Raw genomic sequence first — 13,950 nt, 5'->3', positions numbered from 1 at the left:
CCTGGCTAGTAGCCATTGCTGGACCTCACCTCCATGAATCCATCTAGCTCTTAGTGATCAGTTCCACTTGCCACTGTTCTACCCCCACCTTGCAAAGAGAGGAGCAAGAAACTGAAACACGTAACGTTTGGCCTTGGAAGGGCGGGGGAGGGGGGAGAAATCTCAGAAACCCAATTCCCCCAAACGTGCATCACAAACTCCACATCAAGCAGCTGCCAGACCCATCTCCGCAGATGCATTTTACAGAACTGCCACAATTCGGGTTTCAACAGAACCATTGTTGCAACCTTAACTACCAAGTGGCTACTTGCCATCCCCCACCCCACCCCCACTTTTAAAACAACCCCAGGACAGTTAACGTAGGACAGCGATACTCAGGGTATGCCTACACTATGCAGCTTTCAGCGACATGACCCCTCACTGGAAGTCAGGCAGTGTAAACACGATTTGGCTGCACTTTTGCTGACAAAAAACGTCCAGACCCCATGAGCGGGGTTTGCTTTGTCTTGCCGACAAAGCACTGTTTACACGTGTACTTGCCATGGGGGAGAGGAAGGGGGAGTTAAGTTCCTGTTAATGACAAAAGTTTTGTCCCTCAATTGCCAGTGTAGACAAAGCCAGAAACTCACCAGTGGCTCTTTCATGTGTCTGCTGCGGCTCTTTGCTGATGGGATAAAACGCTGTGGCTATGTCTACACTGCAGGCTTCTTGCGCAAGAAGCCTTTTGCGCAAGAGCTTTTGTGCACAAACTTCTTGCACAAGAGCATGTCCACACCTCAAAGCGCATTGCAAAAGCGATGTGCTTTTGCTCAAGAGCGCATCCACACTGCATGGACGCTCTTGAGCAAGAAAGCTCTGATGGCCATTCACAGAATGGTCATCAGAGCACTTGTGCTTTTCCCCATAGGGGTTTCTTGCACAAGAAACCCCTCTGGAGCGTCCACACTTGCCTTTTTGCGCAATAGCTGTAGCGCAAAAGGGAGTTATGCCTCATAGAAGGATGTTTACCTACACCGGCAAAAGCCCTCCCTTCTGCCATTTTACTGTTGATTTACTTGCGCAAAAGCGCATTTGAGGTGTGGATGCTCCACAGGTTTTTGCGCAAAAACAGCCATTTTTGCACAAAAACCTTGCAGTGTAGACATAGCCCCTGTGATCTAAGTTCTGAGCCAGTCCGGACACTTTTACTATGGGATTAACCAGTGAAGTTCTCAACTCGCACTTACTGGCTGCGAGACGAGGCTAGGTATGTAAAACCAATAGCACCACAGGACAGGAATTCACACGACAGTGACTCTTGGCTAAGGCTGGTCGCTAATTCGGCTCCATCCGTGATTTGGGAATTTCACGGATGCTGCCACCTAGAGGCTGCGATCTGCATTACCTCAAGGTGACAGGACCTGCTTGGCACTTAAAGCATTTGGCCTCTGCTGTTTCAGGAACCTACAGGTGAAAGCATGGTGGGGGGAGCCGGTACCCAGCGAGGCTGAGATGTTTTGTGTAATCCCATAGGTCTTTGGGGCAGGGACTGGGCCTCACCGTGTATCCGACAGTCCCGGAGCGAGACAGACGTTTGTTAATAAGACTCTGGCAGCGCTCTGGAAGACCTGCAGCGCTTCCGGCCCCAGGAGCTGCACCAGTGCCCCTGGAAATCCACACTGACAGGCAGGGCCGGGAGCCCATAGCCCACCAGCTCCCAAAGAGCACTGGGGAATCCGCCCCCTGGCTGAGCCCTTTGGAACACCTGGTCCATAGGCCACGAGGGCAGGACCACCACAAGTAGGTCACTCAGAGAACAGTTAACTCCACAGCTAGCAGAGGCCTCATGCCTGGCTGCTCCTGGGACGATCGCCACAGGCAGAGGGGGGAGAGGCTGTTCCCAATGCACGGCCAGGCCTTTGGTAACTGGCCCCAGGCCCCAACGGGGATGGTTAGGACTCAGACCTGGGAAGCAAAGCAGCCACCAGCCTGATCCACATCCGCCGAATCCAGGCCAGGATCCAGGGAGACCAGGCAGGAGTCTGGAAACTACAGGGTGCCTGGGTGTCCGACATAGAACCCCCAACAGTGTAACTACAGCCAAGTCCTGCCTCTGCAGACCAGCCGCTGCATCCTTCTAATAGCAGGGGGCAGAGCCGGTGCTAGTCTCCTTGTGCCCAGGCTAATTAAGACAGCACGGATCCTCTCTCTTGCAGACGGGGACTTCGCCAGGCTAGCAGGGATTAAAGAGGCGGTTACATTTGTCAATACGCTAATTAAAAGAACAGGGAAATCATTGCAGACTTTGCATGCCTCCTCCCCATGGGAGCTGCCCGTGCCACGGCTCGGTGCTACGCTGGCTCCCCCGAAAGAGGCGCCCGCCCCAGGCACATTACTGAACTTGTCTTGAGGCCAGTAGGGGCTGCTCTCAGGAGCTTTGGTGGGGTAGAAAGATACAGCCAGTGCAGCAAGAAACATCCCCATGCAAAGTGCTTAGTACGGCGCCACTCAGTAGAGCTGGCAGGTTGAGTGCACGTTACCTGGGAAAACCCAGCAGCTGTTTGGGCTTTTTAAATGTGTTAAAAGCAGGTATTATACAGACACAAAGCCCACAACCCCTCAGGTTACCAGCTGGGATCACACCTACTACCTTGCCCTCTAGAAGCACAAACTCAACTGACTGAGCTGACTCCATGATGTACCTTAAGGTCCTTTTGCCGAATGATTAATAAGCCCAAAGGAAGTTCATGGCTTCCTCACCTTTCCCAGTTCATCCCTGTGCTACACACAACAGCCCTGTGACACGTTACAGAGCCTCCTGTTGCTGGAGCCCACGCCAAGCTAAAGGAGACTCTCCATCAGCTGTGACAGTACGGGGCTTTTGACACATGGCTCCAATTCTGTTTGCTAAGGGGAAGCAGAGCGCACACAAGCTGCCATGCCCTAGGCTCATTACAACAGACTCTTGGTTAGATGCTGTCACTAAATCCCGGGCATTTCCCTTTCAGGGGGCAATGCCATGCCAATGCAGCTAATAGCTAGGGAGGGGGTAAGACAAGGGAGAGAGACTCGATGTTAAAGCTACAAGCAATGACTGTGACCAGCCTGTGATGTGGCTGGGGGCAGGAGTCACTGGCTGGGATTCTCTGGAAGTCAGACTAGATCATCAGAATGGTCCCTTCTGGCCTTAAAATCTATTAGTCTGGTCCGACCTGCTGCACCGAACAAGCCGTACGATTTCACCTTGTAATTCCTGCTTTGAGGCACATGATGCCTGGCTGAGCCAGGGCAGAGCCTACAGAAAGGGACTCCAAGCGAGGGAGAATCTGCCACCTCCCTTGGTGAAACATTTCGCAGGCTAGCTCCCCTCCCTGTGACCATGCAGCGGCTGTGCGAGAGATTGCCTAGCACTCCGAGTTGTGTTCCTCGGCCCCGCATCCCAGCCAGCAGCTGGGCTCCCGTTCTACGAGAGGCGACCGACCTGAACATCTCCTTCGTCGTATTCATTGAAATCAGTCTGAACCTGGAAATCTCTCACCCCCCACCACTGCAACCTGAACACCACTCCCACTCTGCCCCTCCCGGAGCGGGATCTCCCTGCTCTGCTCCTGGGTGGACAAGCCCTCTGTTCTCAGCAACACTGGCCTAGCCCCACACCCTCCCCACCACAGGGTAGGAGCACCCAGGAGAGCGCCTCTAGGGCCAGGCACCTGCACCAACTAGATCAGCTCCCTTCCAGCCGCCTCTGCCACGACAGGGAAGCAGCACAGAGCCGTGGGGCCACAGAGCTCAGGGCAGCCACTCCCGTCTGGCCCGGGACTAAGGGCACCGCAAATGTGGCAGGCAGCCCTCTTGGGACTGGGAAGCTGCCTCAGGACCCCTGGAGCTACCGGGATGGTTCAAACACTGTCTTGGCTCCACGTACAAAACACAAGCCATAAGGGAATTCAGTTAGGGGTGCCTCTACTGGAGTGCTTCGCCCCCGCCCCATCAAGAGTGTCTCAGTCTGCCTACACCTGGGCCCATTAACCAGCTGTTCACACGGGTGGGGCCCTGCATGTATCTGCAGCCGCAAAAATGAGCTGCAGAGATCTGCATCTCCAGCCGCGGCTGTGGCTGCCTGCGGGTATAAAGCCGATATCCGCAGATTGGCAGGGCTCTCCACGCGGCACCCCGCTGTGCCCCTGAACAACTGGCCCCTTTCCCAAGCCACCTCTGCTTTACACACCACCCCCTCCCTCTCCTACTGTAAGCCCCCTGCCAGGGTTCAGCCCAGTTCCTTGTGGGGTAGGGGAGACAAGAACCTGGGCCCAAGCAGCACAACCAGGAAAGGTCTCAGACACCCACTTGCTGACCATCCTCCCGGCAGAAGAGAGCTCGAGGTCCCTGGCTGGCCTGGGTAGATTTAGCTTCAAAAGAAGCCGGGGGAAAGGAGGGAGAAGAATCAAAGGTGAGACACATTTAAAGACCAGCTGGGGGCACAGGGCAGAACCGGGCCCTGAGAAAGTGAAAGACACTCTTAGTCTTAACACCGTCCCCTCCCCCTCCCCCCCCGCGCGCAAAAATGAAATGGGGTCAGACTTTCCGAACCACAATTATTGTTCTGCTTGGGGGCTGAGAAGCAACAGAACACGTGGCAGCCTCCAGGGGACCGGTTTTTCCAGCAGTTCATCAGCCCCTGAGAAATGGGGGCTCAGACAGGGGGCGCCGCCTCCAGGGAGCATGGGAGAGTCACCTGCGCTGGGACACGCATGGCCCAGAGCGCGAGCAGGGGGGACAAACAGGAGCCCTGCTCCGAAACGCAGCCCCTACTAAATAACCCGGCACAGGAAGCCACCGGTCCCCGGCACTAGAGGAGAAACTTGTCGCCTCCAGTTCACTTCAAACTAGGGGTGTAAATCTTGGCTAATCAGCGAACCAGTTAAACACTAGGTTGAACGGTGAAGCCGTGGAGCGCGGGCCCCTGGCCACATGGGGGCTGCCAATGAGGGCCCACCCTACCTCCGCTGTGCCAGGCGCTCCTGGAGCCCTGCGGCAGACCGGAGGCTGCTCCCGGGTACCGTTTAATCAGTTTCCCGGTTCACATCCCTAATTCAAACCCAATCTCAGGGGACTCCGAACCCCAGTGATTTGCACCCAAAAGAAGTTCCCCTTGAACCCTCAGACACGGGACCTACTCACCGGGAGTCGGGCAGCCCAGTGAAACAGCAACACACACAAACACACACACACTCTCTCTTCCCCCCTCCACTTCATTTCTGCATCCTGGAGAATACAGGAGCAGGAGGAATTTTTCACAGCCTCCAGATAGTCAATGTAAGTTCTTGGCTAGCAGGGATACAGGGAATTTTAAACACACACACACGTGCATGCCCAGACCGGCTTTGAGAGCTGGTTGCATTGTAGGGGATGGGGTTAGGTGCAGCCTCTCCAGGAAGCTGAGCTCTGTGCTCCCCATGGAGCAGAGAAGGGACCACCATGGCTGACCCCTGAAGAGAAAAAGAGCTTCCTTCCCCCTCTGCAGCATGGCTCTATGAAACACCATCAGCAACAGAGCAGCCTAACCTTAGGGCCAAGATCCAAAACAGTCTCAGCAGGAGAGAGAAAGTCCCAAGAGGGAAACTGACCAAGACAGGGGCAATCAATTATTTTTTGTCGACACATTTGGACCTTGGCAAGGTGTAGTCAAGATCCAGACTCCCGAGAAAACAACAACATGAATAGCCATCACGATCATAAGTAAATAAAAGACTCCAGAGTCTGTTAAAAAATGGCTGCTCCTCTGGGCTTGGCCCACAGTCCACCTGTTGGCTACCCCTGGACGAGGAGGTGTGTTTCCAGGAGACTGTCCATACGGTTTCTCCAATCCCAATGATAACTTCTTCCCAGATTACAGTCTCACAGTGAGAGAACACCACCGCCCGGGTGAGGGTCATTGACAGGTGTTATAATTACTGAGACCCTCTCCGGAGGCTGTCTCTCTCGCATGAAGGTGACGGATGCCAAAGGAAATGAAACCTGCATCTGGCAAGTTGTTTATTGGAAGCATATCCCGAGACAGGGCTCTTGGGACAGTGAAATTCCAACACATTTTAAAACCTTGTCATGAATAGCAATCAGCCACAGCACAGGCAGGTTTAATTACTTACGTTCTCTGAACGGTGACAATGCACAGGGACTAGCTACAGGAGTCCTGCAGCAGCGACAGGTCACCTTGTGGTAAAGATTTCCCGAACCTCTTAACTACGTCTACCCATTGCAAGTTGGAATTGTTACAATTACTGGCCCGGACCCGCAACTCCGACCCACCCATGCAGACCCAGGCGCTGGTGCCAATATAACTGGGCTGCAGATGGAAGGGTGTAAGGACCGGGGCTAGCACTGATCTGACACCAGAGTCTGTGCCCCTTACGTGGTAATTCAGGCCTCTCTTCGGATTTCCCAAGTGCCTGCGAATTCCCGGGAAATAGCCACCAAACATGCAGACAAATGATTATCAAGCTACAGTTTATTCCCACCACGTCACATACCACATGGTGTCGACAAGCTTGTAACCCTAAAAAACAGACAGAATCGTCCCTTTCTGGGACACATCTTCAGGCGAGCAGCCAGGGTGCTAAAAATGCAGGGTCCACGACCAGTGTCAGTTACCCAGACACTCACAAGTAACACACAGCCTGAACGCAGCACCCCTGCCTGGGAAACCAGCCACAGGCAGCCCCTCTTTCCCTCCCATTTCACCAGCTCCCTCCGCAGCTGCCCCCTTTAGATGGTGGACCCTGAGCACCATGGAACAGAAAGAGGCTCAGGGTGTCGTAAAACAAACTCTGGCCACGACCCCACTTGAAGCAGCCCTGTCCTGTGATGCTCAGGGCAGGGCTGAGCTGCTCAACGAGGGTACCCAGGACTTGTGGGATGTCACTAATCACTCCGGAGCACAGGCAACGGCCAACACGCTTCCGGCTCAACTGTCTGCTTCATCTCACACAGCCAAGCATTCTGCACCCACGGACATTTCAGAGTCTCCCCGGGTCTCCTATGGGAACAGGAAATTCCTGCTTTGCCCTGGGCTTTTCTAGCCTTACTGTTCACTCACCCTTCCCAACCCATGTATTTTTATCCTGCCTTTTACTATTTTTCATGCATTTAAATCCCAAGAAAGCCGGGCGCTCGGTCCATGCAGGAAGTGTGTGCGCTCTCTCAGGTGTGCAGCGGGCTGGAGACAGACAACATGCTGCATCTCTTAAGCTCTCCCGGGCGTTCGCCTCTTTCATACAGGGGCTAACATGCTGCTCCGCTCATTAAGGACATAGCTCTACCTCACCACAGCGCGCTTGCTGCATCAGGCAAAAATGATCTATTTGCTCAGCTGATGAATGACAAGAACACCTCATGCTTGAGCCTCACACACACAGCGCTGCACCCAAGCAGAGCTGGGCTTTCCAGGGTGCTCAGACCCCTTGGCACGGGCTGCCCAGGCGGGCACAAGGCTTTTCGGCAAGGGCGGTTAATTGCACAGGAGCCGCATCATAATTAGCCTTGGAATTTAGGGCTCGGCATCAGCTGACAATAGAGAACTGGATGCACTGACTCAATAGACCGGGCAAAGCACATGGCTCTGCAATCAATCAGGCAGTGGCATTGCCCCTTGTGTCTGTCAGCTCGCACACTGCCGAACACAGCCGTGCCAGTGCCCTCTCCCCTCCCCCTCCAAACACACACAGCTCAGTTTATTGCAGCACCCCCCCATACACCCCATGTTCACAGGTGCCCTTACATTAGGGAAGAAGACAAACCTTCCGCTCCTCCAAAAAACCCACCCCCAAAATAAACTGTAGGGTGGGCACCAGGTGTGGGGGGAGGAAGGCTGGGTGCACGGAGGGTTGGTGGGGCCCAGAAACCCCAGAGGGAAGGGAAAGTGGACAGGAGTCCCTGAGGCACTGGGAAGCCAAGGAAGGAGCAAGAGGGGGATACAGAGGGTGAAGGGAGATGGGGGCATGAGGCAAAGGGATGCAGGTGACACTGGGCAGAGGGAAAGGTGTCTCCCGGGCGGGGGGGGGAGGTCAGGGGTCCAGGCAGAGGGAAGGGGTCCCTGAGGCAATGGGGGCAGGCAGGGGGAAGGAGTTTCTGGAGGGCAGTGTGGGGCAGGCAGAGGGAAGGGCCCCCAGAGCAGTGGGGGCAGGCTGAGGGAAGGGATCCCCCAGGCAGTGGGGGCAGGCTGAGGGAAGGGGTCCCCCAGGCAGTGGGGGCAGGCTGAGGGAAGGGATCCCCCAGGCAGAGGGGGCAGGCTGAGGGAAGGGGTCCCCCAGAGCAGTGGGGGCAGGCTGAGGGAAGGGGTCCCCCAGAGCAGTGGGGGCAGGCTGAGGGAAGGGATCCCCCAGGCAGTGGGGGCAGGCTGAGGGAAGGGGTCCCCCAGGCAGTGGGGGCAGGCTGAGGGAAGGGGTCCCCCAGAGCAGTGGGGGCAGGCTGAGGGAAGGGATCCCCCAGGCAGAGGGGGCAGGCTGAGGGAAGGGATCCCCCAGGCAGTGGGGGCAGGCTGAGGGAAGGGATCCCCCAGGCAGAGGGGGCAGGCTGAGGGAAGGGATCCCCCAGGCAGTGGGAGCAGGCTGAGGGAAGGGATCCCCCAGGCAGTGGGAGCAGGCTGAGGGAAGGGGTCCCCCAGGCAGTGGGGGCAGGCTGAGGGAAGGGGTCCCCCAGGCAGTGGGGGCAGGCTGAGGGAAGGGATCCCCCAGGCAGTGGGGGCAGGCTGAGGGAAGGGATCCCCCAGGCAGTGGGGGCAGGCAGAGGGAAGGGGTCCCCCAGGCAGTGGGGGCAGGCTGAGGGAAGGGGTCCCCCAGGCAGTGGGAGCAGGCTGAGGGAAGGGGTCCCCCAGGCAGTGGGGGCAGGCTGAGGGAAGGGGTCCCCCAGGCAGTGGGGGCAGGCTGAGGGAAGGGGTCCCCGCTCTGCCAGGCCGGGATTACTCACAGCGCCCGGAGCTTGACCCACATCTTCTTGCTGGGGGCGGACTTGAGCTCCAGCGGGGACGGGCAGCCCTCGGGCGACTCCAGCAGGTCCCGGTCCAGCTGCGGGGGGCTCTGCGGCGCGTCCATCTCTTGCTCCTTCTGCAGCGCGGGGGAGAGAGACCGTGAGCGCCGGCGGGCAGCTGCCGCCCCCCGCCCCGGCTCCCCGCGCCCCGCGCCGGTGGCCCCTGCGGCTGCCACTTACCCGGCCGGTGGGCGCCTGCCGCGCTCAGCCCTGACGATCCCGCAGCCAGGTGCCTGCGCAGGGGCCGGGGAAGCGGCGCCCGGAACGTGCGCGCCGCGGTCCCTCCCCGCTCGCCTGGTAATGGCCTCCCTCCGGAGCGCCTGGCGAGCCCCCCCTCCGCCAGCCGGGCTCCCCCGCCCCGCCCCGCCCGCTGGAGCGCCTCCCCCGCCGGAGATGCCGCTCGCTCAGCCTCTGGCAGCGCCAGGGCACCCCCATGCCCGGCCCAGCCCCGGCGCCTTCCCTTCTGCCGCCGCTTCGCCAGCCCGGCGCCGGGAGATGGAGCTAAAATGGCATCCGGGGGCCCCAGGTGCCAGGCTCGGGAAAGCGCGTTTACCCCCGAACCTGCTGCATGGCTCCCGGGCGCGTCTGCTGCTTGCGGCCGGCGCTGGCCCCTCCCCGGTAACTTTACACGCGTGGGGCCAGCGTAGGGTGCGGGGCTGGGCTTTCCCCGTCTCGGATCGGGGCCATGGGCAGGTGCCTCCCTAGAGGGCTGGCGTCAGGCGCACGTGGGGGTGCGAAGGCCTCAGCCGGGGGTTGGGTGGAGCTGAGCCCTGCCACAGCTCGGGTCTCGAACCCACCTCCCCACAGGTCGTAGCTCCAGCGCGTAGCCTGAGGTGCTGACTTCACTGCCGACTTCTTCCCCGCGGAAAGCAGAATCTGCAAGAGAGCAAGTCCCATGGGCCTCTTATCCCTGCCTCACCCTGCGCCCCCCCCCCCCCCCCCAGCTCTCCAGCGGGGCTCTGGGGAGCATTGGCACGTGCTCAGGAACTCACTGCGGCCCTTTCGGCCAGGCTGGAGAAGGGAAGGTGACACAAGGCCCCTCTCTCCCCAGAAAGGGCAGCAGCGCATTTGGGTTCTGTTCAGCCAGTGGGCATGGGAAGGAGAAGCCAAAGAGAGCGCTGCTATGGGAAGAGACTGGGAAAAGGGGGATGTCTGGTTTAGCGAGGGGGCAAAGAAGACAGCAAATGCCTGGGGTCTAACCTAAGGAGGGATTAGCGAAGGTGAATTGCACCCACCTGGGTTAGGACAAGCAGGCGCTGGGGGCAGGGGAAAGGCAGAAAACACACACCAGGCAAAGGGAACTCCTTTGGCACAGAGCCTGCAGGAGCTCCCTGCCACAGGACTCAGGCCAAGAGCTCAGGACCTGGTTTGCCACTGATACAGATAATCCCATCTTCTGCACTTAAATTAGCCAGGGCAGTTTCCACTAGAGGGTCACACACTCAAAGAGCCCCTCAGGGGTGACAAGACCTCCCCTGCCCCTCATTCTGGTACCCACAATCTCAGATAACAGCCTGGGCATTAGCAGCATGTGCACACAGCTACTTTGCCAGGAGGTAGGTAGGTAGGTATGTGTGTTAATGATACAGGCTTCAGGGTTCTGCCAGACAGAGGAAGATTATTCACCTGTCTCTGTCAGCCCACATGGAAATTAAGATTGTAAGTTAACACCATGCGGTGCCACTTACATGCCAAGTCAGGGGAGTGAAGTCGGCTCGAAGGTGGCACAGTAGCAAAACCACTACAGCAGCGATGGGCATCTTGCAGCCCATTGGGGTTCTGCGTGTGGCCCACGAGACTGTGTTCTTGTGGCCCACACAGAGGGTCACCAGATTCCTCCGGTTTCTATCCATGCAGGTTTTTTCCAGACGGTGCTACTGAAGTGACACACACGTAAACCCAGGGCACAGGAAGTGAGGGGTCTGCTCATCACACACTAGGTTCAGTGTGAGAGCCGAGCGCTCCCGCTGCATCCAGTCACAGTGCTTCTGTGGTTCAGTGGCTCCGCCACACCCCGCACACAAGCCAACCTCTCGCCAATGGGGCCAAAGGGAAAATGGTTCCAGAATTGCCTTTCAGGAGTTTTTGCACCTTCCTTTGCAGCCTTGGATGCTGGGCACTGCCGGAGACAGGATCCTGGGGTAGATGGAGCCTGTGGCAATCCCCTCAGGCAGTGCCTATACCCCACTTTGCTCCACGCTGTGGACTTGGGTCTATTTCCAGGTGTCTCTGGGAAGGTGTTTCCATTCAGTTTACCTCATGCCCCGTGTGCCTCTGCTGTTTCCAGTTTCCCTTTTGCATGTTCTCAGGAGCAGCATCCGTGTCAGCGAGTCCCCGTGTGAGACATTGCAGACAGACAATTCCCCAGCACAACGCAGAGCTGTGCATCACACAGCTGGAGCCATTGGGCTAGCCAGCGCGTGGCTAATGAGCCGACCCGGGAGGAGCCCCGTGCCCAAGGGAGTTCTAGCTGTGGGCTCAACAGGGCTCTGCCACCATTTTGAATGGTCTTTTCTGGAATGGCTGGTTAGGCGTCTGTGACCAAGTTCGGGGGCTTCAGCCCCAGTGCCAGACCCGGACCTGAGGCAGCCCAGCCAAGCCAATGTGGGGGAGCAAAGTTCAGTCTGTGGCATCACAGCTGCTTGGCTGGCATCAATGGGCCTTGGAGCTGGCAGATCTGGCCCCCCATGTGCTTCCCTGTGGAGCGTAAGGACTCGACACCACCTCAGGTAGCTCTCACTGGGAGCAGGGCACAGCCCAAGAGCAGGAGGCGTGGCTGGAGTATGACTGTGCTTCGGCTCCCATGGCTGTCGGCTCAGCCCCAGTCAAGGGGAAGTCAGAGCAGCCCTGAGCACAGGCCAGAACGGCAGAGGAGCAAAGACGCCACCTTGCCGTGCCCTCCCGCACTTCCCTGTCCTTCCTGCCTGGAGCAGAGGTGAATCAGCTCTCCCGTAGTACAGGCACCTGGCCTCTGGGTCATGCTCACACACTGATGGGCTTGGGAAGGAAATTTCCCCAGGTCAGATTGGCAGCAGTTTGGAGGCAGGGGGATGCACCTCCCACTGCAGCATGAAGTAGGGATACATTTCTGGGAACAGCTGGGTACCTCTCAGCTAATCATTTCCAAGCCACGGCAGGGCCTCGGGCAGTGGAGACAACTCAGCCTCAACTATTCTCAGCCTGTGATCCATCAGGACTGACAGTTGCAAGGCAGAGTCACAGGGCCAAAGAAAGACAGAAGGGCTCCATCGTCTGGGGGCTGAGTCCCTCCCCTAGGACACGGGACACCCAAACGTACATCCCGGCTCCTTTGCTGGAAAGTGAACTAGAGGAGAGTCGGAGATGGCTCCATGCCCTGCTATCCCCAGCCCAGTGGCTAAGTCCCTCTCCTGCCACAGGCGACCCAAATGCAAATCCCTTTTCCAACTCATTGGGGGGATTGAAGTGGGTCTCCCACAGCTCAGAAAAGTGCCAAAAACACTGAGCAAACGTCCTTCCCCACCAGTGCTCTGTCAGCCTGTCCCCCCACCCCCGCCTTCGCTTCGTCACAAGCCTGCAACCAAAGGGGAGACCAACATTCATTCCACAGACCTGAAGAAGAGCCCTGTGTCCTTTGAAAGCTGGTCCCTCCCACGCCAGGAGTTTGTGCAGGAAAGACACTTCCTTAGCTGCCTGGTCTGTCTCCTAGCCTGGAGCCAGAGCACCAACAACAGCCCAGCCGACAACATCCTACACGCTGTGGCTGTTTCCTCAGAGCTGGCTCCTAACCCCCCTCCCTCCCCCCCGCTTCTAACTCTCCGCCTCCCCTCACAGGCAAAACTCATTTCTAATGGAGCTTGAAATTAGCATGGTCACTTCCATGCTTGTGCAGGGACATTATTAACAGTGGCAGCTTGCTCTGCCAACCTCGCCTCCCTCCGCCGGCGGCACAGAAGCAGAGCCAAAGTAGCCTAGGTGAGGTCCAGAAGCGACCGGAGGCAAAGTCAGAGCACCTGGCTTCAGCAGTTAAAACCGAGGGGAACAAGTGACCCCCAGACTCCCAGGTGCCCTCATGCAGCACCAATGTCTCCTTGGACAAGGGCTATTTTTCTGTTCTGTGTGGTCAGTGTAAGGACAATATTCCTGCTCTCGTAGTGCACAGAACGATGCCTCCCACAGGGCAAGCCTCGGTTCCCACATGCTGGTTAGTGGTCACAGGACAGACCCCAGCCCAGCTCCGAAACCTCAGTCTGAGGGGTATTGGGCTTCGGACAACCAGCTACCTGCACATCAGGAAACCAAGGCAGAGCCAGAAGGAAAGGGCTCTGCATGTGAGACAGCAAGGCGCTGTCAGTCCTGCAAGCCCCAGGGGAAATCAGGCTCCCCCACAGGGCTGGTGGCAGCAGGACATGGCCCCAGGGAACTCAGGAGATCTAAGCAGCCCATGTCTGCACTTTGCTGTCACCTGCTGTAACAGCCCCAGTTATCGGAGCATCTGCTCTTTCGAAGCAAGCACCTTGATGCTCCAGGGGAAAGCATGACAGAGGACACACATGAAGCACAGCTCCAGCCAGGGCTCTGCTCAGAGCCAGGCATGTAAACCCCATGCAAGGTTTTCCTGGGCTTACAAGTGTGGCACAACGCCGCCCATTGATGGGTCAGTCAGATTCCCGGAAGAGGTGTTTGGTGGAGCAAGGCCCCTCCTCCAGTGAGACTTTCCACAGCTCTTCTGGGCACAGCCTGGGAAAAGGGATGTTAAAAAGGAAGTTAATTGACTAGTCAAGTAGTCAGCGGAATTTCCATCGACTAATCGATAGGCACTTCCACGTTCCTCCTTTGAATGACTTCCTGCTGGGGCTCTTGTCCATTTCAAAGGAGGAATGTGGAACTCCGCATACAGCCCCTGCTTTGAAATGTACAAGAGTCCCCAGCGAGGGCTCTAGTGCATTTCAAAGCCATGGAGCCCAG

General features: G+C 57.6%; 1 protein-coding gene across 2 annotated transcripts in view; it reads right to left on the bottom strand.

Annotated features, from left to right (window-relative positions):
- The window catches only part of PDE1B (phosphodiesterase 1B), a 136,302-nt gene extending 123,639 nt beyond the window's left edge, over positions 1-12,663 (bottom strand). The window contains exons 1-3 of one of the 2 annotated variants that reach the window (XM_006131134.4): positions 12,595-12,663; positions 9,801-9,879; positions 8,944-9,080 (exon numbers count right to left, since the gene is read on the bottom strand). In XM_006131134.4, coding sequence (XP_006131196.2) covers positions 8,944-9,068 — 125 coding nt within the window. In that variant the 5' untranslated portion in view covers positions 9,069-9,080; positions 9,801-9,879; positions 12,595-12,663. Of the gene's footprint in view, positions 1-8,943; positions 9,081-9,183; positions 9,362-9,800; positions 9,880-12,594 lie in introns of those variants that run through there. The other variant, XM_075902082.1, reaches the window with a different exon arrangement.
- Positions 12,664-13,950: the final 1,287 nt, after the last annotated feature.

Source organism: Pelodiscus sinensis, chromosome 19 (assembly GCF_049634645.1).
Source record: "Pelodiscus sinensis isolate JC-2024 chromosome 19, ASM4963464v1, whole genome shotgun sequence".
Classification (NCBI taxonomy): Eukaryota; Metazoa; Chordata; order Testudines; family Trionychidae; genus Pelodiscus; species Pelodiscus sinensis.
The sequence above is the reverse complement of the archived record's forward strand: the minus strand, read 5'-3'. Positions and strand labels throughout refer to the sequence as shown.